Source organism: Diadema setosum, chromosome 16 (assembly GCF_964275005.1).
Source record: "Diadema setosum chromosome 16, eeDiaSeto1, whole genome shotgun sequence".
Taxonomy (NCBI): domain Eukaryota; kingdom Metazoa; phylum Echinodermata; class Echinoidea; order Diadematoida; family Diadematidae; genus Diadema; species Diadema setosum.
Window position 1 is genome coordinate 35,788,384 of NC_092700.1, and position 23,427 is coordinate 35,811,810.

Here is a 23,427-nt window from a genome sequence, read left to right on the forward strand (position 1 = left end):
GTTTATATGAATCAATGAACATACTAGTTGAAGAAATACATGGACAAAATGTGACTGAATCATGACAAAGAAAAGGTCGGAAATGGAGGTGACTGCTAAAAAGCCAAGCTTGTAGAATGCAGACCCCTCGTGAGTCGTGAAAATCATAGTAATAATGCAACGAGACAACTTGACATAATCCTCGGGAAACAGACATAAAACGAGTACGCACACAAACGCACACACAGAAATAAATAAATAAATAAATTTCCAATGCATTCACGTTAGTCAGAGGTCATGGCAGGGATTCAAAGTTGTTCAAATAATACATGTTATGGATTTGACGGATGGCATGGGGCAAAAATATCCTCGTAATTTATATGAAATTGCAGACACTCACAAATATACACTCAACAAATCAAGTTGCATTATCTTTAACAACTGGGATATGCATTTCTCCTTTTATAAGAAATGCAGGAAACGCTTGTGGCAAGTGTAAAATTTAAACTTACTGTCACTGGAACCTATCAGATCTACCTGTACGGCCCGCGAATATTTAGGGCTTACTAGTTATACTAGCAGCTGATTAAATGACATTTCATGCGTCAAGAAGTGTGGTGGCTTGGCGTCCCACTATAACAGCTCACACACACACATACACACACGCACACACATAAACTATATGACCCACTGCTCTCCTAGGCTTATGCACTTAACAAAGATTGGTTCAAGGTTATAGCGATCGTTTGTTTTTTGTTTTTGTTTTTGTTTTTTGGTAAATGACATTAATCGCCAAAGGTTGATTCCATTAGGCCTATCTATTTAGACGGGTGCACGCCACGAGACCGACACCCACGAGTCATACAGCTCAGAAGTCAAACAGCCCATGAGTTATTATAGCTCACGAGTCATACAGCCCATTAGTTCGTCACTAAGCTAACAAGGCCCACGAGACCGAAACATAAAGCCCCGTGTTCACAATGGTGATGTATCTGTCGAACTCGTGGGCTGTTTTTACCTAGTGTTGAACTCATGGGATGTATTCGCATAGTGTGGAACTCATAGGCTTTATGACTCGTGTTCTGTGTGACTCATGGAGCTGTTATCAATGTCGAATTCGTGGGCTGTATGACCCGTGGGTGTCTATCTAGTGGGATGACCCCATCTAGATAATAGTGAATGTGTTTATATGATCGTAAGCACTATGGAATACGTGTACTTAAAGGAAATGGACGGCGGCAAAGCGTTCAAATGTGAGGAATCTAAATTACAGTCAGTCGTGTGCTCCTCGCCTGTGCCAATAATTCACAACTACAATTTTAGTTGTTTTTATTCAGTTACGTTATAAAGATACCGTTAATTATAGAGAGCCACTCTTAAATTACAATACTTATGCAATTCATCTACACCAATCAAAAAGAAATACAAGCACAACAATCGTAAGACAGTTTCTTCGCAGTTGAAAGAGCAACTTTCATGTTGCTATGGAAACATGTGCTGACCTGTCACCAGAAACTCTCGTTCCTGTATCGAATGAATATTAGCCAAACCGGAACTATTTGAAAATGACTCGCACAGCTCCAGAGCATCTTGCCAATGAAGATATTCCTCCGAGATGAAGTAGCAGGAGTTCTTGAACGGCGTCCACCCGTATTCACAACCATCCAAATCTGTTGAATTATAAACGGTCATTGAAGTTTGGCATATAAAGCTTTCGTCCAGTGCAGCTTGTCAAAACTATAAAGATAGACAATAGAGGTAGAATTCTTGGGTGTACGTCACGAGACCGACACCCACGAATCATACAGCCCACGAGTCATACAGCTCACGAGTCATACAGTTCTTTTGTTTGACACTCAGCTAACAAGGCACACGAGACCGACCGTCTTGTATCTGTCGGACTCCTGGGCTGTTTTTACCTCGTGTCGAACTCATGGGCAGTATAACTCATGAGCTGTATGACTCACGGACCTGTTATTAAATAATTCTTTATTTGGTGCGATCAAATGGCATGGATGGATACATTTTGTATCCTTATCTATTGTATCAATGCCAATGATTATTTTTAGAAATAGACATGTCGCTATGACGACTGGTATGCCTCCGCCATAATGTATGATTCTCCTAATAGGTCTATAGTACGTCTTGACAATGTGTTATAACAGTTTCATCTAATTGGCAAAATATTAAAATGACATGTTATAATGTGTTGAGTGTTCACTTTCCTTGAACTAGACCTGTTTAATTGGATGAATGGCTACATTTTCTAAGAGAGCATGTATTTGGGGATTTGAGGACTTTTATAAGTCTGTTCATTGAGTAATTTTCAAGGTATAGAGGAAAAATGTAATATCTGTATTGGATACTAAATCATTAGCATTTTAACATGGCCTTTGACCCTTGACCTTTGACTCTATGACCTAAGAATTCCCAAGAGAATCACTGTCAGGCAGAACATGCATGAATATTAGATTCATGCTGATACCTTGAGCCACTTCCAAGATATAAAGGATGAAGTGAAATTTAGCACTTTCACTAGACTTTTGACCTTTTGACATTTGACCTTTTTGGCCAAAAACTTCACAGAGAATCTCTATTGGGTAATACATGTATTCACTAAGTTTCAAGAAAAATCCTCCAGGCATTGCATAAATAAGATGGAAAATGTGATGGAAAAAGTGAAATTTAATGGGTTGACTTTGACCTTTGACCCCTGATCGTTGACATCATGACCCCAAAGTTTCCTAGATAATCACTGCCAGTCAGTATATGCATATTATGTACTATATTCCATGAAGATACCTTGAACCATTTCCGAGATATGGAGAAAAAAAGTGAAATTTTAACATTTTCACTTGACCTTTGACCTTTGAACTTTGACCACATGACCCTAAACTCTCACTAAATAATTTTTATTGGGTAATACATGTATATACTAAGTTTCATAAAAATACCTTCAGGCATTGCATAGATATGGGGGAAATAGTGAAATTTTGAGCATTTGACCTTGACCTTTGACCTTAAGCACCTGCACCCAAAAGTTGATAGGCACAACTTCACCCACTCATACATACACCTGCCAAGTTTCATTCGGGTACCTCAAACGGTTTTTAGTTATGCTGTCCATAAAATTGAAGGACGGACGGACGGAAGGACGGAAGGGCGGACAACCCGAAAACATAATGCCTCCGGCGACACTTCGTGGCGGAGGCATAAAAAAGAAAAACAGGAAAACAGGAAAATGACCGGACTGAACCGAAATGATGCTTGCTACACCTCAATGAAATACCGAAAGACATTCACTTCAAGGACAAGTTCACCTTCATTTACATAAGGATTGAGAGAATGTGGCAATATTAGTAGAACACAGCATTGAAAGTTTGAGGAAAATCGGACAATCCGTTCAAAAGTTATGATTTTTTGAAGTTTTTGCGCAGTCACCGCTGCATGAGAAGACTACTGCAGTGTAAGATTTCACATGCGTACAACAATATAAGGAAACTATAAAGAGAATTTCACAAAATTTCATCTTTTTAAAAAAGTACACATTCCCTCGACTCGTTACTGACTTATGTTATGGGTAATATTATTCCCATTGCCTTTAGAAAGAGGCAAATCAAGTGCTCTTTTATTATGCGAAAAAAAATGAAAATAATCATGTTGAATTTTCTTTACATTTTCTTTATACTGCTGTACTCATAATGACATCACGAGCCTTAGTATTCTCCTCATCCAGCGGTTCCAACACAAAAATTTAAAAAAATTCATAACTTTTGCATCGATTGTCCAATTTTCCTCAAACTTTCACTGATGTGTTGTACTAATATTGCTGCATTCTCTCAATCCTTATGTTTATGAAGGTGAACTTGTCCTTTCATCTATTATGACAAAAATAGGAAAACAAATACAAAAATAAATTTGGTCAATTTTACAAATAGTCTTAGCAGCACAATGTCCCGTGCGTAACCCCACCCCCCCCCCCCCAGAAAAGCAGCAACAACAACAACAACAACAACAACAAACACTCTAGTTAGAGACTGTAAGATGTCTTCTTTAAAACTGAATATGCTCATATTTGTGTGGCTGCAGCTTTTTTAAGCGAGAGAATCTAGTTAAGCTCCATGGATTAGCATGGCATACATGAACCGAATCCATATATATTGTGTGTGTGTGTGTGTGTGTGTGTTGGATGATCCAGCCGTAATATATGTTCCCTTCATATAATGTTATTCACTGGTGTTATACTATGACGACTTTTTCTTTTACGACTCAGTTGCCATTCATTCTAATATCCTTTGAGGAGAATGTATACGAGTTGATCATCAGTGGTAAGTTACATGGGGAAGAATGTGTCACGGCTGCAACAAGTGCAAGTGTAAGAGTTATATCATTCTATCTGATATAAGAGTGACAGAGGCCAAAAAAAAAAATAGATAGATGAATGAAAAGGAAATTGATATATCAGAAACATCAATCAAACTGCTTGAAGTAAAAATAAAAATTCCACCTCTTCATTTTACAGTCTTCATAAATATTCCTATACTATGTCTTCATAAATCTTCCTTTTTGGTCAAGAAATCAATTAGTTAAGCTGAAGAATTCGCACCAGTTACTGTTGTCTTGTATGATATATAATGGATATCATGGCAACGAACAAGAGGTTACAGGTGATTAATTCTTAACGAAAAACACTATTTTTGACAATGATTTTGTGTAAAAATCAGTATGTAACTACATTATAGCAAGATAATGCCATTGTCTCCTGCGTGGATGTATGTATATATGATGAAAGCATGGGAAACTGTATTTTTTTTTGTCCAATATGGATAAAAACTTTTGTTGTTGTGTTCGTGTAAGTGTAATGTACGTTCATATTGTGTTACAATCTGGGCTGCAGAGATATATATGCCATTAAAAACAGAGGACGTGACTAGGCTGAGGTCAAAGTGAGCTTTATACGTCTAATTTTATGCAATTAAAAAAAAAGATCCTATTTGATTTTTTTCTGGGTTTACGTTGAAAGCGATCGCAATAGTTCGCCCCTGATCTCTACATTTTCCGCCAGCACCTTACTGTTGCGCAGATTATGCTTAAAGGGACTATGCAATGCAAATACATGTTGACAATGGTGATTCATCATAGTACTCTGATCATCCCTAATGTGGCCAAAAGAATATGGAAACATTGTTTCAAATAATTTAGGATGATAGTCTACATTTTCCCTGACATTATTGATGGAGAGATGACATCACTGGCAGAATCTTGGTTTAGAAGGGTTGTGGGCGTGTCCAAATAATCTGAACAGAAAAAAAAAAACTAGCAGAAAAAATATCATAAGACATTATTTCACATATTAAAACATTGATATGGTCACAAAATAAGTGATATTGAGGGTATCATGAATCAACAAATGTCAACATACATTTATATTGCATATTGTTCCTTTAACATACCTGATGGCTCGTGTGTCAGATTGGATGATGGCGAGGTGTTATTCGTGACGGGGATCAGCAAAACCTCTCCATCGGTAGTATCTGATCCTTGCAGTACAATTTCTGTTGTCAAAATACTTGCAGAGATGTCTGTTTATTGAATGAAAGAAAAGCATTATCATGTCATAAACGTCACGGTTATCAAGGCGTTCCTGCATGTTAATTATACATCCACGCGCCTTAAAGAGATATTATAGTTCTGGTTGAGATTGGTATTCAGATTTTAACTTTCCTCGAGATACTAATAGAAACCACTTATTATGAAACATAAAATTCTTACAGGAAATCAAAGTTTCTTTTATGAAAATTGGTTTTGAAATGGCTGACATATCCCAGGACAAACTAAAAAAACGCGATCCTGATTAAAGGTTGGACCAACCTTTAAGTAGGACCACTTTGTCTCTTTGGATATCTCACCCATTTCAAAACCAATTTTCATCAAATAGCTTTGAATTCCTCTTAGATAATAATTTCTAGCATTATCTCGCAGGAAGTTAAAATCTAAATACATATCTTAACCATAATTATACCATCTCTTTAACGTAGTAATTCATAATTCAGGTCATCAATAAAAAAACAAAAAACATAAATTGATCATTAGAGAAACTAATTCTTGCAATCTCTATTGAAACTTCTTCGACTAAGACAGATTTCTTCCACAGCTTTTGTTTCAGAGATACCGACTGGAACTTACACACGTGAAATATCAATGTAAAAAGAAGTACTATCAAATGTCGAGATTTCATATTTATTTCTCGCTACTGACGTTAAATCTTCTCAGCATAAAAAAGTCCTGGCTAATGACACAACAGCGCAACAAGGACAACAAACTGTGCTTCTATCTTGTGGGTAAAAAGAGCTACTCACTGGTCTCACAGCGCACCCCTGTGAACCACGGAGGACAGTGACAGGTGTAACCAGACATAGTCTCCTCACAGTAGCCGTTAGAACAGGGATGTGTAAGACAATCTGGTGTCATAAGGCAGCGATAAAAGGAGAGGTTGGAAAAGGAAATGTGACAATTATCATTCCAAATCTTCATATTCAACTCAATACAATTTTTATTTTCCACTCATGGGGTGGTTCACCCTTGTCAGCCAAAGGCTGGTTTTCAGAGGAGTCCACACATACAGGTTAAAAACACAAACATGATACATACAGTATGACAAACATATACATCACATATGCAAAGAGCAGAACAAAAAGGTATAAGCACCATGATAAGCTTGTTTCAGACACAAAAGAAGAAAAAGAAAAAGAAAAAATAACAACAAGGCCTTAGATTACGACATGAGGAGAAAACAGGGGCATGTGAGAATGAATTTCAAATACGGAAGAGAATCGGTATTGCTGATATATTTTGACTGTGAATTGATGAGTGAAAAAAAGAAGAAGAATGGTTAAAATACTCCATCCGGTTACACATCCTATATTCAAAATTATTTTATATATTCATGTAGTTGTTTTTTTTTTAATGTATCAAGGGAAATGCAAGAAACATCGTTCCCTAAAGAAGCACCTTTATATACAAAAAACATCTTTTTCCATAATCCACTTTAGGGCGTATAGTGTTCACTTGCATGTCGCCCGACCTTGTGGCATAATGTGATGGACGTACAGTAAAGAGTTCATTCAAATACGGAGGGGATATTGATATCCTACGTCATGACAATATTTGCCTGATGTCACATCGGACATTTAGTTATCATAGACAACCTATAAACAACATTTCTTATTTAATGCATGAAAAGTCTATTTAGCTATCTAAATGATCTAAATAATCATTATAAAGGTAGGCACTCATTGCATTCATTTTTACAGGTCTTGAAGGGAAATGAAAGGCTTCAAAATGATACCTCCCTTTGATTGTTTATATAATCTCATCATTATTAGATCATAAAAGCATGAAAAGTGAACACCGAAATTGACAAATGAACGAAAATATAACACAATGTATATGTATTATAATATATGATAAAAACCTAAAATGGCATTAAAACGCTTTATCCCGGCGAGGAAAGCGCATGTTTTAGAGACCAAACACCAAACAGGTTAGTTATCGCATTCTTCTTCAGCGACTATAGGATGCGATGAATGGTCGCTGATGAAGAATGCAATGACTAACATGTTCGGTATATATATGTATATATATATATATATATATATATATATATATATATATATGAAGAGTTTGTTTGCAAAAACCGATAAGTCCATTTTTTAAGATTTTGAAGTACGGTCTCTGTCAAAAAGTACAAAACAATACCTTTTAAATTATATATTGGTCACTACATATAAAGGTATATTTTTGAAGTTATGGTCAAAAGAAGCAAAAATTTTCTCATTATTCTCTTTATTTTTCTTGACCTTTAATCGTAAATATCTCCATTTGACAAATATGGACTTATCGGTTTTTGAAAACAAACTCTGCATATATATATATATATATATATATATATATATATATGTATATATATAAGACTCATGTCGCTTCCAGATTTATCCGCTTCAGGAATTGGTATATGATTGGAATACAGGGTTGCTGCTGACATTCAGTGAAATACATAGAAGTTGCTGTAAAAGAATGTAATGCACTTTGTGTTTCAAGAGTTGTTTTCTGCGGGTTTTTTCTTTTTTGTTTTGTTTTGTTTTGTTTTGTTTTGTTTTGTTTTAGTTGTAGGCCTCCTGGAGGGACTGATACTGAGGCGTAAAGCCTGAATTCCGGAGAACAGGCGCCAAGTGTTCATTAGTAGGCCTGCGTGTAGAGCACTAATCATGCTAATTGCTATAAAGGCATCTGTATAAGTAATCATTGCTCGATGAAATGTAAGGAATAAAAGCGTAACTAAAAAAAAAAGGGGGGGGGGGAATGAGCGAGAAAAATAATTTACCTGGAAGGCGGCAGATTCGGTAACCGGAGGCAAAACGGCGATTCCTCTTGCCGCTAATACATCGAAAGCCGAACGTCAAGGGGACAAGTTTGGGAATGAGACGCACATCAGTTCCGTGCTCTGAGACTCCACTCTGCTGACACGACTTTCTGAATGGTAATATGTAGTTTAGATCGTACTCATCTCTACACGACCTTGATGAAGCGACTGTTGAAGGAGGAATTAAGATGATAACTTATCAACCCAAACACAAGTGTGTCTTCACAATCAACTATCATGGAGAGTCATAATCAATCAATGCAGATAAAAAAGAACAAACAAATAGACAATATTTGTATTCAAAACAGGAAGAACTTTATTCGTTATATATATTTTTCTTCTTGAGCTAAAGTCGAAGTGTCATGCCACACCGTGTTAGTATTTGCCGCGATGAAATGACTCGAAGCAGTTGAACAGAAGGAAACTCAATGCTATAGGCCCTAAATATACCAAAAAATACCAGAAAAAAAAAAAACACAAACAAACAAACTACGGCAATCAAAGTCAGCATTTCTCTAACTTTTGCCACAATGCCCTGTCCACACTGTAAAGTGGGCATCCAATAGGGCTGTAGACTACTGTTGGGGACTTGATAGCGGACTCAAGTCTCCCTAGATGCAGAGACGTCTCCATGACGTCTCCGCAAAAGTTGCCGCGACGTCTCCTGGAATCTAGTCGTGTCCGCGGGGAGTCACGAGAGAATTGTGTTCGCCTTTTTGACAGTTTCAGCGTCTCGGAGACGTTTTCGCGACGTCTACGCGAAGTCTCCTTATTTGCGGCCAAGTCGCGAAGACTTAAAGAAGAAATTTATGGGAAATAATATCATATAAATTGACTGTTTTCCACCATTTAATGTTATTTTGATTAATTTCTAACATAAATCATGCAATAAAGTTGTCTCTGCTTTGAATATAAGAATCTTTATTTTTACCAAATTTGAGCACTGGAAGAAGTTCGATGCGGCTACGAAAAGTGCCAAATCTGTGACGTCACCACGTGTGTATGCAACCCAGTGGGATTTACGTATCTATAGGCAAACTGTGCGCACTTTTCAGGAAATTGGTGTGTAATTTGTTGTCAATCTAGAATAAATCGTCCGCCAAAACTATATATTCACGTCGTGAAATTGTTTGTTTGTTTGTGTTCATTGGAATCATATTTTACACCCATAGATTTACGGAAAACGAAGTTTTAAAAGCACAAAACCTATCGTCAGCTCAAGATTCACGATTGCCGTGATCAGCTGTTCCTTCGTACAGTAACAATTTGCTGTTATTATTGACACAACAAATCGATCACTGTGGGGGAATTGCGTATAGCTGAGGTATACATACTCATGAAGGATGATAACTAAGTCAAAGGGCTGTAATTGATTGGAAATCATTTTTACACCCATAAATTTACGGAAATACGACGTTTGAAAAGCACAAAACCTACCGTAATCAGCTCAAGATTCGCGATTGCCGTGATCAGGTGTACGCACAACAGTACCAGCAGAATCGGCAGTGATGCCGTGATTTCAGCTTGATTCTTCTTCGAAATGGCATGATGAAGGTTTGTTAGATAAATGTGACCTTCTTTTTCTCTTGTGTGTTGGTTTAAATTCTAATTTCTACCTCAACTTGCTAAAAAAACACTCTAACAAAGCGGGAAACTGCAACATTTCCGTGCTGAGCAGCAGTCACGATACACTGCAAGCATGCATCGCTGCTGCAGCGATCCCCATAGTATAACACGTAGGTTGCTTGTAAACAAGGGGGTCCTCGGCGCAGTTAACCAATCGTGAACACGTATTTCGATCACTTGTCTTGGTAAGCAACAAGGCTGTTTACGCGATGTTTCAGACGAATTTATGAATGAAAGTGAGTAGCATGACATCATGCCATGACCATACTTGGAATAAGCAGATGTAGAGCTTTCTGTAGGTACCAAATGTGTCAGGGTTCAACGCAGAATATCTAAGACACGATCGCCAAAAGAACAGTCATTTTCGCCGTAAGCGAAGGCGATTTGGTCTTTAGACGTAAGATTTTGGCCAACATTTGAGATTGACATCCCACTTTTCTCTTCAAAATTCCACATTTTGTAGGTTGTATTTTGAAATGTTGTTGATATCAGTCAGAAACTAGAAAATTTCCCCTACAACGTAATACCAAAATGTCAATTTGGTCCCTGAGGTAGGTCATTTTTTGACCTTTTTCGGGCTGTAGCGCGAAATCACATTTGCCGAGAAGTTTCGGGTTTTGCCACAGCGGGTCTCATATAGACGTACGGCAAATCAGCTCATACACATTAGGTGACGTCGCTCAAATCCGATGTTTCTTGTAGCGAACGGAGCTACGTGGTCATGGAAATTGGGTGTTTTTCAATCTCAAAAACAGTTTGGGGGTAAAGTTACATCGTCTAACAGATATCCAGTTTTGTTAACTAGCTTCTTAGCTTTCCGTAGATATCAAACTTGTCATATTTCTAGATTCTCTATAGATTTCTGCTTTAAGCCGAATGCCCACTGAGCGTGCGAGCTGGTGCGAGCTGTATGGGGCGCCAAGTGTCGCATGGCCTATTTCGTTACGAAATCAGTCATTTCGTAACGAAATATATTAATGTTTATTTCGTTGCGAATGTTCATTACGTGAACGAAATGGTCATTTCGTCGACGAGATGACTGATTTTGAATCTTGAATAAAAGGTCACACGATAACGCCCAAAGCACATTAAAGGATAAGAATCTTTATCATAAGATAAACCTTCGCAAAGTCTCGGTCTATCGTGTTTTGGCTTGCCAAAGATTTTGCCTCCACCCACGAAGTTGCCACATGAGTCTAGGAAATTCAATCCTCGGTCATACGATGCCCTCACGAATGACTCGATATTTATAGGCCCCTACGACCAGAACTAATTTTGAACATTAGCTTGACCGTATGTCCATCGTTGCTCGATTTCGGTACAGTGTGACGTCATCCTTTTTGGATGACGTCACACTGTCTGGGAATGGACTCAAGGTGGCCATTTACGAATATGGAAAGATCAATTTCCCCCCGTACTTGGTTAAAGACCGAGCAAATGCTGTTGGTCCGATCTTTTGTGAATACCCTGAAAATTTTCACCGGCGGTTATACGGTGGCTTTACAAGATGCCCTCAACGAATCATTCGACTAATTTGAACATTTCATTTGTCGTGTGCCCATCTGTGTTCTTTTGTTTCGGAACTGTGTGACACTTGCTTCTCAGAAAGTCAGTATGAAGCCTTTTTTTAAATAGACCTTACTACGACAACGTTACGACAACGTCCAGAAAACAAAACTCCTGTTCACGGTTAATAAAAACCGCAGGAGAGAGCAAGGGGTACCGTTTTAACAGACAGACACCAAGAATTTAACCGGGTAGGTTTCCACGGAGGGGGTGTGTCCACTGATGCGACTACCCCGCACACTGACCCAGGGGCGGATCCAGGAATTGCGGAAAGGGGGTGGGGGTGGGCGCAAAATTAAACAGATAAAGGAGACGCCCTTTCATTTTTGTTTTTTATTTCTTTTATTCATACAAAAGAAGGGGGCGCCCTCCTAGATCCACCACTGCTGACCAGCGCCCGGGCCCGCCTATGGTCTTGATTGTGAACAGACAAAACAAGGTTACAATAATGATCAGGGGCCCGTTTCATAAAACTTGTCATCAGTGACAAGTTGTCATAGATGTGACAACATTTGTTGCAAACGACTTTGCTGTATCAACGCTTCTGGATTTTTCACGAATCATTGATGTGATGCTCAGAGCTCTATGATATAAACACTGTATAAACATCTTTTTTTTTCTCGAAATAATGATATCCATATTAACACTGTATATAGTATATATTTTTTCTCTTGAAACAATGATACAGTTGTAGCAATGTTCCCTATTCTGTAATTTACATCGTTGTGTGTGCGTTTTATTTAAATACTTTATATCATGTTGGGTTGACCTCTGATATTAGTAAGTGTGTGCGTGGTTGGAGATGTATGTGTTTAAGTGTATGTGCACATGGGTGAGTTAATGTGCGGTACACGCGCGCGTGTATTGTATAGTAATTTGAGTTTGCTTAACTAAAGAATTTGAGGTATTCATAAATATCATATGAGCTCCCTCGTGGAGACCTAATTAGCTCCTTTGTGGAGACAATATGAGCTCCCTCGTGGAGACTTGGTACATACATATATATTTAATAATCTGCCTGAACCGCTATGACGTCTCCGTGGCCGAGCGGTTAAGGCGTTGGCGTTCCATGCCAAAGACCCGGGTTCGAGTCCCGGCGGAGACCAATTTTTCAACTCTTGCGCTTTTCCGAAAAGGAGGAACAGTAAGAGGAATAATAATGTCAAAGCTACGCACCGATTTTCTCCTTCCTTTCTCATATCTCACATATGCAAAATTATCCAGGAGAAGCCAAAAAGCTGTTGTAGTGGTGACTTCTTTCACAAAAACATTATCCCAATTCACCGCTACGTGAATCTCATTAGAAGATCCAGCTGAGGCACGCGGCTGGTTATTATTCATAACTCTCTGCCACAAAAAGGAACGTGTGCATAAAGTCAAAGAGTTGAAAGGTTGGTCCGTCGGGTATTAGAGCTTGGGTCTGCCTGAACCGCTATGACGTCTCCGTGGCCGAGCGGTTAAGGCGTTGGCGTTCCATGCCAAAGACCCGGGTTCGAGTCCCAGCGGAGACCAATTTTTCAACTCTTGCGCTTTTCCGAAAAGGAGGAACAGTAAGAGGAATAATAATGTCAAAGCTACGCACCGATTTTCTCCTTCCTTTCTCATATCTCACATATCTAATAATCTTGTTTATATTTTTCTAAGATCTATAATGTCTGTTTTATCTTAAGTGCTGTCTGGGGCAAATTATTTGTATAGGGCCCCATTTTTCTCTCTCTTCTTTCTTTCTATAAAACAACAAACAACATAGATGTGACAAGCTACTGAAATCCTTGCATCTGACATGTCTGATTGGCTGAGAGCAAATTTGTCATAGGAATGTGGCAGTTGTCACTGATGACAAGTTTTATGAAACGGGCCCCTGAACTACACAGAGATCAATGTTTACAATCTATGCTGTTATAAAGGGGCTTGAATGAAATGGCTCCTTCTGACATTATTATTCGTCACACATTATTGGTTGGCTCTTGCACTTACTAAAGTACTTGTGCTCAATGTCATTTTGCCGCATGAATAAATCATGCGCTTTGCACGATACATCATTTATGTGTTCATGGTGCCGCGTGTCTGTGTGTGCGTGTGCGTGGGTGTGTGCGTGTGTGTGTGTGTAGGTGTGTTTGGATGCTTCTGTAGCACGTACTTCTAGATGCCAACAATGTACTCACACTGGTAGTCAATCTATTATAATTATTAATACATCGTCTCATGTAACATTCAAGTTTATTAAGTACTTATACATGGTATCTCCGGCGGATTGCCGCCTTGTAATGACTGATGCCAATACTCCTACTAACCTCTAGTGAAGGAAACAAGTGTTGCCATGGCAACCATTATCCACCACGGCCAAGTACGCAGTGTCTGTGAGGAAAAGGAAACGGTTAAAAAAACAAAACAATTAAAACATACCTGATTAAAGACTCATTAATAATGAAAAAGGCAGTCAGAGGAAATATAAGACAGAAACAAAAATGCTGTTGAAACTGAGAAAGAGCGAGAAGAAGAGATAACATAATAATTTGTTTATTGTTTGTTTTCATTTCTTATTTTTTATGTGTACTACTTGCAAGAGAGCATATACGAATTTGGAAGGCTGGCTAGAGATAAATATTGAGTATGATTATACGTCGTCAAAGTTTTAGAAAAGATTTTCAGAGATGCTGAATATAGGCCCTCTAACTATGACGGTAACATAGATTCCACTGGTCTTTACGGTGTGCTGACGCAGTCCTCCCTTGACGCCTAAAGACATCCGACATTACACAGGATCTCAAAATACAAATCCTCAGGAAAATATTTCTTGTTACAATGTATGACATCAGAGAACAACTTATTTTCTTGTATGAAATTTACAGATTTAAGTACTCACATTACATGTATCAAAATAGGCAACATGAGGATATATACGATGAATATAATTATGACCAGCATGTATTTATACCTTGTACAGATTACTTAACAAACTTATAAAAAGTCAAAGTAATTACAGTAGTAACAATGATATCAGGGCTATATTATTTTTAAGAAGGAACTAGAAGGTAGCACAAGCGATGGTCGAACCTGGTTCCTTCAGTCTGTATGAAATGAAATATTGATGTTTTAAGCAAAAATAGATAAAAACATAAGTATTTTAAAAAGCTAGATTTTTTTTTTTTTGAAAATTACGATATACAGGATGTAATATAAAATAATTACTACTCGAGTTCTCCTTGATGAATCATAAAAGTAGGGATATATTTAGACTATTCTTATACTCTATACAAGTTTGTGATTTCGTTTAAAGGTAGGGGATACCTTTTACAGACCTCCCAAAATGCAGCAAAACATTAAATATGAACCTCAGGGGACTTGTTCAGGCCACTGCTGAGAAATTTGGAAGTCAACAGTTATCTACAATTTGAATAATGCGCAAAACTCAACTACTCAGTAGTTCTGTGTGTCAGCCACACTTAAGCCTTTTTGTTGCAGTCTTCTGTATTTTTTTTTTTATCTATAAACACAAATCTAAAAGTATAAGAGCTGATGTAATAACATATAGAGTGTGTGGCAAGAATGTATATAGAAATGTTTGTAAGTTTTGATGAACTTTCTTCACAAAATATACATGATGGACACACATGCAGTGCATGGGTCTGCAAAGGTAGCCTAGTAATGTACTGGAATTTACAGTGAGCCCAGAAAAAAAAAATTCAAATCAAAATCTAACGGTCAACAAAAATGTACTAAATGTTACCTTCCACTTTCAATACTTTATGGGAGTTTCTGAAATGATACTCTCTTCAACATACCACTGTATTTATACAACTCTTCATTTAAGGCATGCAAATGGGATTCCCTGCCTTTAAAAGTCATCTGCCAAAATCAAATATTAGGGTTGGTTGTATTTCAATATAGGCAAAGCTTATAAACAACGCCAATTAAGATTACGTAAGTGCTCGTAACAAAAAATAAGTACATCTTTGCTTTTAAATCAGACGTGATAACTCCAACCAATATAACGACAGAAATTGGTTTTGTTAAAAAATCGTGTTTAATTCATGACAATCTAGCAAGAGAGAGAGAGAGAGGGAAGAAAAGAGGCTATTAACGTGAAGATAGAGAGGTAATAATGGCTGCCTGTAACACGGAGCCCTGTTATTACCGTGTCAACGGCACGTTTCTACATTGCACGGCTGAGGCAACATTGTAAGTTTGAAAAAGCGGCAAAAGCATGTACTGCGGTAGGGTATGTCGAGATAATAGCGCTCGTTAGATTTTCTAGTATTTTTTTTTTCAAATTAATGGCTGCTTCTAACATACTAACAATAGGTATTTCTTTGCGTCGAGAAAGAGCAATTCATCAATCAGTTGCTGTTTGTTGTTGTTTTGTTATTTCAGTTTTGGGTTTTATGGTGTCCAAACTTTCAGAAGTTTATGGTGGGGTTCACATCTTTAAGACGCCCACTCTCTTTCACTTCTGGACACTTCAAAGTTTTATATTTTAAAGGATGGCATAGTTTTGGTGGGGATATAGATTGAGCTTTTAACTTTCTGAGATACTATGAAACTACTAACTGACTAATGAATAGTTACAGAGCATATCATTCTAAGAGGAATTCAAAGTTTATTTGACGAAAATCGGTTTTGAAATGACGGAAATATCCAAAACAGAGTAAAACAAAGCGATCCTAAAAGATTTTCTATTTATTAATATGATCAAATATATTTTATTCGAATCAATAACAGAGGTGAAGTACAGGGGTGACGAGACGGTGGAATTGTAAGCAGCGACTTTGCTTAAGCTCCTGTCACCCTTTGCCGGATAGGCCCATCGTGCCAAAATGGGGCGATATTTTGCTCATCCGTTGTTCAAATTGTCAATCCGATGGACAAAGTGTAAATTTTTTGTTTTAGAGGAGCGTACATGCACGGTCTATGGGCCGAATAAAATGCACCTGGGGCTAAATACTGTGTACAGGACAGTGGAACGTGCGCAAACGCATGAGAAGCGAACATGAACCGCATGCCCACAGGACAAAATGCAAGAGGAGCAACGGGTGACGCATGAGACGTACATCGAACGTCCGAGAACCGTTCGTAGGTGTTTGATGTGCTGTACATAGTCGTTCCGTCCGTTCCACCTCTTGCAGCAACGGACAGGATGCCAATAGCGGATGGAAACGCTCGGAAAACGACAAAGAGCAGTGCAATACAGGAGAAAACGTACAACTATTGGACAAGGGTCAGATCGCGCTATCCGTTTTTGGCGAGAAAAAAAACAACAACTTTGTACATGCACAATGGCGGCCAGTCCCATTTGCCCGAAAAGTAGTGCGCCGTGGGTAGGTGAGGGTTCCATGACATTTGCTCCTGCGACAATTACTCCCATGATATATCTGCATGCTAAGCCAAACGTAAATTCAACCCATAAACATAACCCTAACCCTAATCCTAATTCTCACATCAAACTAAACCTAAAACCCTATCACAACCCTAACCCTAACCCTAACCCTAAGTCCTTAGAGAAAATAAGACCGGAGCAATTGTCGCAGGAGCAAAATTATGTCGTGTCACCTAGGTGAGACATATTCTCCTGTTTCCCCTCTTTTGCATTCTAGTCTTGTTCATTCCAGTCCTCGCACCTGTTGAAAATGTAGGCCCTACTATTGGACGCTGTTCTCACTGCGTTAGGTCAGGCTAGACTATCAATGTTTTAAGTCGCGTCCCGCTACGGACAGCCTCCAAGTATTGTTACGGCCTATTACGTACCGTCCCGTTTCGTTGCGTTCATCCATTTTATCTCTGCATACAAGATTCCTCATTAGCACCGGCACTGCCGTGGCATGCACGGCAATTACGGCCTATCGCGATTGCCTTATCCCGTCTCACCGCGTTTTTTCAAGTCCATCCCTTTTTGTCCATGGTAGCCTGAAACGTGTCTGCCGTAGTTGCCGGGAACATGGTGTAAACGCAACTTTAGCTACTGAAGGCTTCAATGGACGCGTTCGCGAGCAGTTCGCGGTTAGTTAGCGATCAGTCCATACAGTTTGACAACTGTCATTATATTGCTTGAGTCCATGCAGGGTGATCGATAACAAAGGATACATGTAGGCCTATGTTTAGGACAAGATACTCATTCAACACGACCTGTTTAATTATTGCAAATGCGTATTCTCAGTCAACTGGGGTCCCTACAATCACGCGACTGAAAAAGATTGGTTTATTGCCACTTGGTTTAATATCAGATGGTCTACTACCCAGTTTGTCTAACACCACAACGACTAAACTCATTTGGTCTACGAGCAATTTCGTCTAATGCGCGTTTGGTCTAATACTCACTGGGTTAATGCCCAGTTTGGCTTTATAATAATCGTTTCGTCTAATGACCAGATGGTCTAATTCTAAGTCTAATTCTAATTCCAAATGGCCATTAGACGAAGTGGGAGTAGACCAAGTGATAGATCACCAAAAAATTCACATTATTTAATTCTAACTCTACTCCACCACGAGGTTGGACTAGTGTTTCTGTTTTGGATGCTCTTCGTGACAGATGTGCCAATACCATTTTCCATATATCTTCTACTTTCAATTAATTCTTCGCTCTTGTCAATCACGTGAGTACTCGAGTGTCGGGACACTATCGCTCGAAGTTGTGATTGAAAGATTGATTTTAAGTTTATTTGATTAAAATCGGTTTTGAAATGGCTGGAATGTCCAAAAACATGGTAAAACAAAGCGATCCTAGTAAATTGTAGGTCCCACCTTATAGGATCGCTTGTTTTGGATATCCCAGCCAGTTCAACACAAATTTTCATCAAATGCACTTCAATCTCCTCTTTGACTTATACGCTCTTTTATATATCATAACAAGTTTCTCATTTGCTCAATAAATGATAATCAGAAACCTTTAAGTGCATCTCAACTCTAATTCCACTTCCTCCACTTTCCGGACGGTGGATGACTTTACGGAAAGGTTGAACTATATATAGGGTTAGGTTTGCGTCTCTTTTATCCCCGTCCAGGTAAAAATATATATCATGTACAACAATTCAATATCAGAGATTTCAATGTGTGAGAAGAAACGAGAAAAAGGTTGAAATGCCAGGAGAAAAATGCCAACATATCAATGCAGAGGTTTGAATGTCAAAGCTAAATCAAACAAAGAAACAATCAAACTCACAAACACGGGGGCTAAAACAACCAACACGTAAGAATCCAGAGGTTATACAATACACCTGTTTGCCAGGGGTAAAAATGTCGGACTTAAAGAAAAAGTAGAGGGTACGTGTGAAAGAGGTCAAATTAACAGACAGATAGAGCTAAAACAAATGCCAAAGGGAGAATGTCAACGTTGACTAAATCAGAGATAAGATGAATAAATCAAAGGTTCAGAGATAGTCACGTCGGGTACATGTCACGAAACCGACACCTATGAGTCATACAGCCCACGAGTCATCCAGCCCATGAATTCGACGTTGAAGCAGGGTCCAAGAGACAGACACAGTCATTAAGCCCCGTCTTTTCATGTCGAACTCGTGGGCTGTTTTACCTAGTGTCAAACTTATAGGCTGTATGACTCGTGGGCTCTATGGCTCATGGACCCCCTTTTTTAATGTCAAACTCGTGGGTGTCGGTCTGGTGGGATGACCCCATCATATCACAGGCAAAGATGCCGGGCATACATAGACCATAGGTAATTAGTAATTTTGACCGAAATAGAAACATCAAGGGAAGAAATGATAGATGGTATAATTCAAGGGTAATTGCGAGAAATTGAATATCAGATATAAACCTGCTGGAGGTTTATATCCAGTTTTAAAGGTAGGGGATACCTTTTACAGAACTCCCAAAATGCAGCAAAACATTAAATATGAACCTCAAGGGACTTGTTTAGGCCACTGCTTAGAAATTTGGAAGTCAACAGTTATAGTACGGTCTGCTATGTCGAAATATTGGGTCCCGTGAGATTTTCGTGCCAAAATTGATTTTTTTTTTAGCTAACTTGGTCAATTTGGGGGTGCTGAATCCAAAAAACTTTGGTTCCATTTTTTCCGACCACGTCTTCAGCCGCCATTTTGAATTTTAAAATGGCCGCCATAGCAAACTGTATTTGACCCAATTCTCATAATGTGAGCATCATAGAAGGTTCAAATTTGATGCAAAAAACATGTTTATGATGTTAGACATTCTGATGCACCATTTTCTGATACCGTAGATAGGTTTGATACAGTTTTTAGGCAGCCATCTTCAAATTCAAAATGGCCGCCATTGCTAAATATATTTTACCCATATCTAAGGTTGTAAACATTATGGAAAGCATAAGTTTGGGGCAAAAAGCATGCTTGTGATGTCAGACATGCTAATATATACATTTTTTTTTAAAATGATGGATCATTTTCATTGGCGGCCATCTTGAAATTCAAAATGGCCACAATAACAAATGTAATTGGGCCTGTATCTCATATCGTATTGATTGTGTAAGGTTCTAATTTGGGGCAAAGATCATGCGTATGCTATCAGACATTCTGAATCATCTTTTACTGAAACGATGGTTCATTTTGATATTGAAGGTGACCATCCTGAAATTCAAAATGGCTGCCATACCAGAACGTATTTATTGACCCATATCTCATGTTGTAAGCAATAAAGAAAGTTCACATTTCGGGCATAAACCTGGCTCATGATGTTGAACATTCAGATGCACTTTTCCCCTCCCTTAAATTGCAGATCACTTTCGAGGCGGCCATCTTAACATTCAAAATGGCTGCTTTTCAGCTAATATCTCTGGTTACAAGCAACTTTTGGACATAATATGAATGTTTGTGGTGGCGTACAGTATACATTCTTTTAAAAAACACGCATAGGACCTATACATTCTGTAATTATAATGGATTATTCCCATTGGCCGCCACTCTTGAAATTCAAGATCTTTAAACTGCAAACCCAAACATGCTGGAACACTCATGTGTAAGTCAATCACTTCAGTGAATTACGTAGGCGGGACTGCTTCCTGTCCTGTAGGTACACTGCCATGTTAAAATGCATAATGGCTGCCATGGGAAACATTCCTTTAAAAGCATTACGTTTTGGTAAAAATTGTGAATGGGAAATCATGTGATTCTGACGTCAAAACAAATGAATTTCAAAAGAACCTCTTAAGAACATGTGTCTGAGTGACTAAATGCCCCATTTAGACGATTTGGGTGTAGAGTTTACAACATTAGCCCTACATTCTGAAAATTCATGGGATAGTCACTTTAATAAACAATGTCTTCTAGGCTCATTCAATGTATATGTTTTTGAAGTCACAGCACTTTAAGGCTGTACACAAGGGAGAATTGGTTCTATAAAATTCTTCCAGAAACAGTGACTTTTGCATTTCTTGCTATATGAGCATGATAATGAATTCTGTGGCCACCGTTGGTGTAGGAAGCTCAAAGCATTTAATTGAACATTTTATGCATAACCTCTGGAAGTAACTACAATGTATATCATAATTATTTTCCTGTAGTAGAGGCACAAATTAGGTTGTGAGAGTTTACGAGCTTTGCTCTCTGGATTTGTTGCATCAAGACTCTACGAGGGTAAAGCGGGAGATTGTCCTTGGTGAAGTCATCCACGCCAAACTTCTGGGAGGCATGGACTGTGTCATTGCACATTCTGCATGATTCCAGGTTTAGATACTTCTTGGTCCATCTGCTCTTTGAGACATCCTAAGATTTTCAACTTCATCCAGCACCATAAAAGGCATGAAAAAGCAGACCTTTTTTTTTTCACAACAAACTGCAGAAGATAATCTCTCAATAATGTCAATTGTACTTTTATCATGTCCTTTTCCAGTGATGGAGCAAATATCATGCAATGCAGTAAGTAAAGCAAACTTACAAGATCCATGAGGAGAATTGAGATGTCAGTGTCTACGTAATAATCATCAATATCTCTGATTTTCCCGTTGCTCTTGAAGTAGCATCTACATACAATGGAATGAGGCTATCTGTTTCCTCGTTGTGAGTGACGGGTGACAGCTCCCATGGCATCTTTGATGAACCCTTTGTTTCTTTTCTTTCAGTGATGTGGTCTCTGTGTCAGATGGAAATGACTGCTCAGTATTTCAACTTTCAGGCTGATTATATGGCTCAGTTTTGTGGGTTTCCAAGGCATGGGTATGAAAAATGAACCTTTGATAGTGAGAATGAGGAGAAGGCCATGAAATTATGAGATGAAGAGTGATTGTGGAATTACTTAGAACTTATACCTTCCGATAATTGTATCGTTCAGCAATGACTGTATAATGACAGGTCTATCAGACTGTAGAGCCAGTAGAAATGTTATGAGAAGTTGGTGATCCTCTTAAGCTTAATGACTTTGGATCCAATCTTACATGGTGTATTTTAATCGCACGAGTTGAATGTCTGCCCTTTTTCACACTATCTCAGAGATTAATATATTTTAATTCTCCTAGATACAAATTCTTAGCACAGAACATGAAAACTTCCCTTTTCATCTCTTTCTAGAAATATCCTCCTTGAATGTTTCCGATAGCTGATTGCCAAACACCACATTCATCAGCTTCAAGGCAGTGACAATTTTTTGAGATTAACCTCATGTGATGGTCTTCTAAATTGTGGAGGAATTCTGATGCATGCAAAGCGCCACAGAACTGAGCATTATTGCTCCTTTGTTGTTTTAGAATCATTGGCTGTACAGCAGTAAGCATTTTGGAAGTCTTCATAGCTGAAGATGACCCACTCAAGGGCAATCAGGAAAAAGCCTACTCATTCCTTATTCATTCTGTATTATTCCAGAAATATATCCAATGTCCAGCAAATCTTGTTTCAGTTTGTGGCCAACAAACAAGCTTGTGAATGGGATGCCTGGTAGGGTAACCATGGCATTTCTTGCCATTGGCCATTGCGAGACTTTTCCTTGTTTGTCTTCATTCTCTCGAGGCAGCATCAAGTTTTTGAAGATCACCTTCAGTTGTAACATTGCTTGCTTTTGTACAAATATTTTACTGACTGGGCTTAAATATAATCATTAACGAGGTTCCACGATGCAAAATAATGTGTTTCCTGAGAGGCAAAAACAAACCGCTTTAGCGTGCAGTTCGCGAACTGCATATACCTGCCTGGCTAAAGGCCTATGGGATGTAACGCTTACACGCTTGCCCACATGAATGGGACAGTGGTATGCCCCCTCCACCCATACGCAGTTTTTGCCCCTCAGCATGACTTGATGACGTCATTGGAACCTCGTCCTTACATTTTGAATTTACGGCGACCATTTTGAATTGAGAGATGGCTGTCATTCCGCTTGACCTGGAAATGAATTCGGTCTATCTAGAACAATTTTGGCAAATTCATCTAAGGCGCTTACAACAGCATTACATGTTTTCTATGGCAGCCATCTTGAATTTCAATATGGTGGCCTGTCTAATGATTCACAATTAGGAAACAGCTGTACTGGAATGTTGGACACCACAAGCATGTGCATTCTTGAAAATTTGATGCTTCTACAATAATTGCAACGTGAGATATGGGTAAAAACGTTGTGGCGGCCATTTTGAATTTCAAGATGGCAGCCTACAAACTGTACAAAACAATCCACAATATCAGAAAAAGATATATCAGAGTGTCTGATGTCACAACGATGCATTTAGCACCAAATTTGAAGCTTCTACAATGCTCACTTTATGAGATATGGGTCAAATTACAGTTTGGTATGGCGGCCATTTTGAAATTCAAGATGGCAGCCTACAAATTGTATCAAAACAATCCACAATATCAGAAAAAGTTATATCAGAGTGTCTGACATCACACTCATGCATTTTGCACCAAATTTGAAGCTTCTACAATGCT

General features: G+C 38.5%; 1 protein-coding gene and 1 non-coding gene across 2 annotated transcripts in view; one reads left to right on the forward strand and one right to left on the reverse strand.

Moving 5' to 3' along the window:
• The window catches only part of LOC140239855 (uncharacterized), a 71,406-nt gene that overhangs the window by 26,502 nt on the left and 21,477 nt on the right, over nucleotides 1-23,427 (reverse strand). Inside the window, exons 2-5 of the mRNA XM_072319677.1 lie at nucleotides 8,363-8,569; nucleotides 6,339-6,440; nucleotides 5,433-5,561; nucleotides 1,482-1,649 (exon numbers count right to left, since the gene is read on the reverse strand). Of these exons, the coding sequence (XP_072175778.1) occupies nucleotides 1,482-1,649; nucleotides 5,433-5,561; nucleotides 6,339-6,440; nucleotides 8,363-8,569 (606 nt within the window). The remainder of the gene's footprint in view (nucleotides 1-1,481; nucleotides 1,650-5,432; nucleotides 5,562-6,338; nucleotides 6,441-8,362; nucleotides 8,570-23,427) is intronic.
• Trnag-ucc (transfer RNA glycine (anticodon UCC)) lies at nucleotides 12,627-12,698 on the forward strand. The gene has a single exon. It is a non-coding gene; the product is annotated as a tRNA-Gly (tRNA).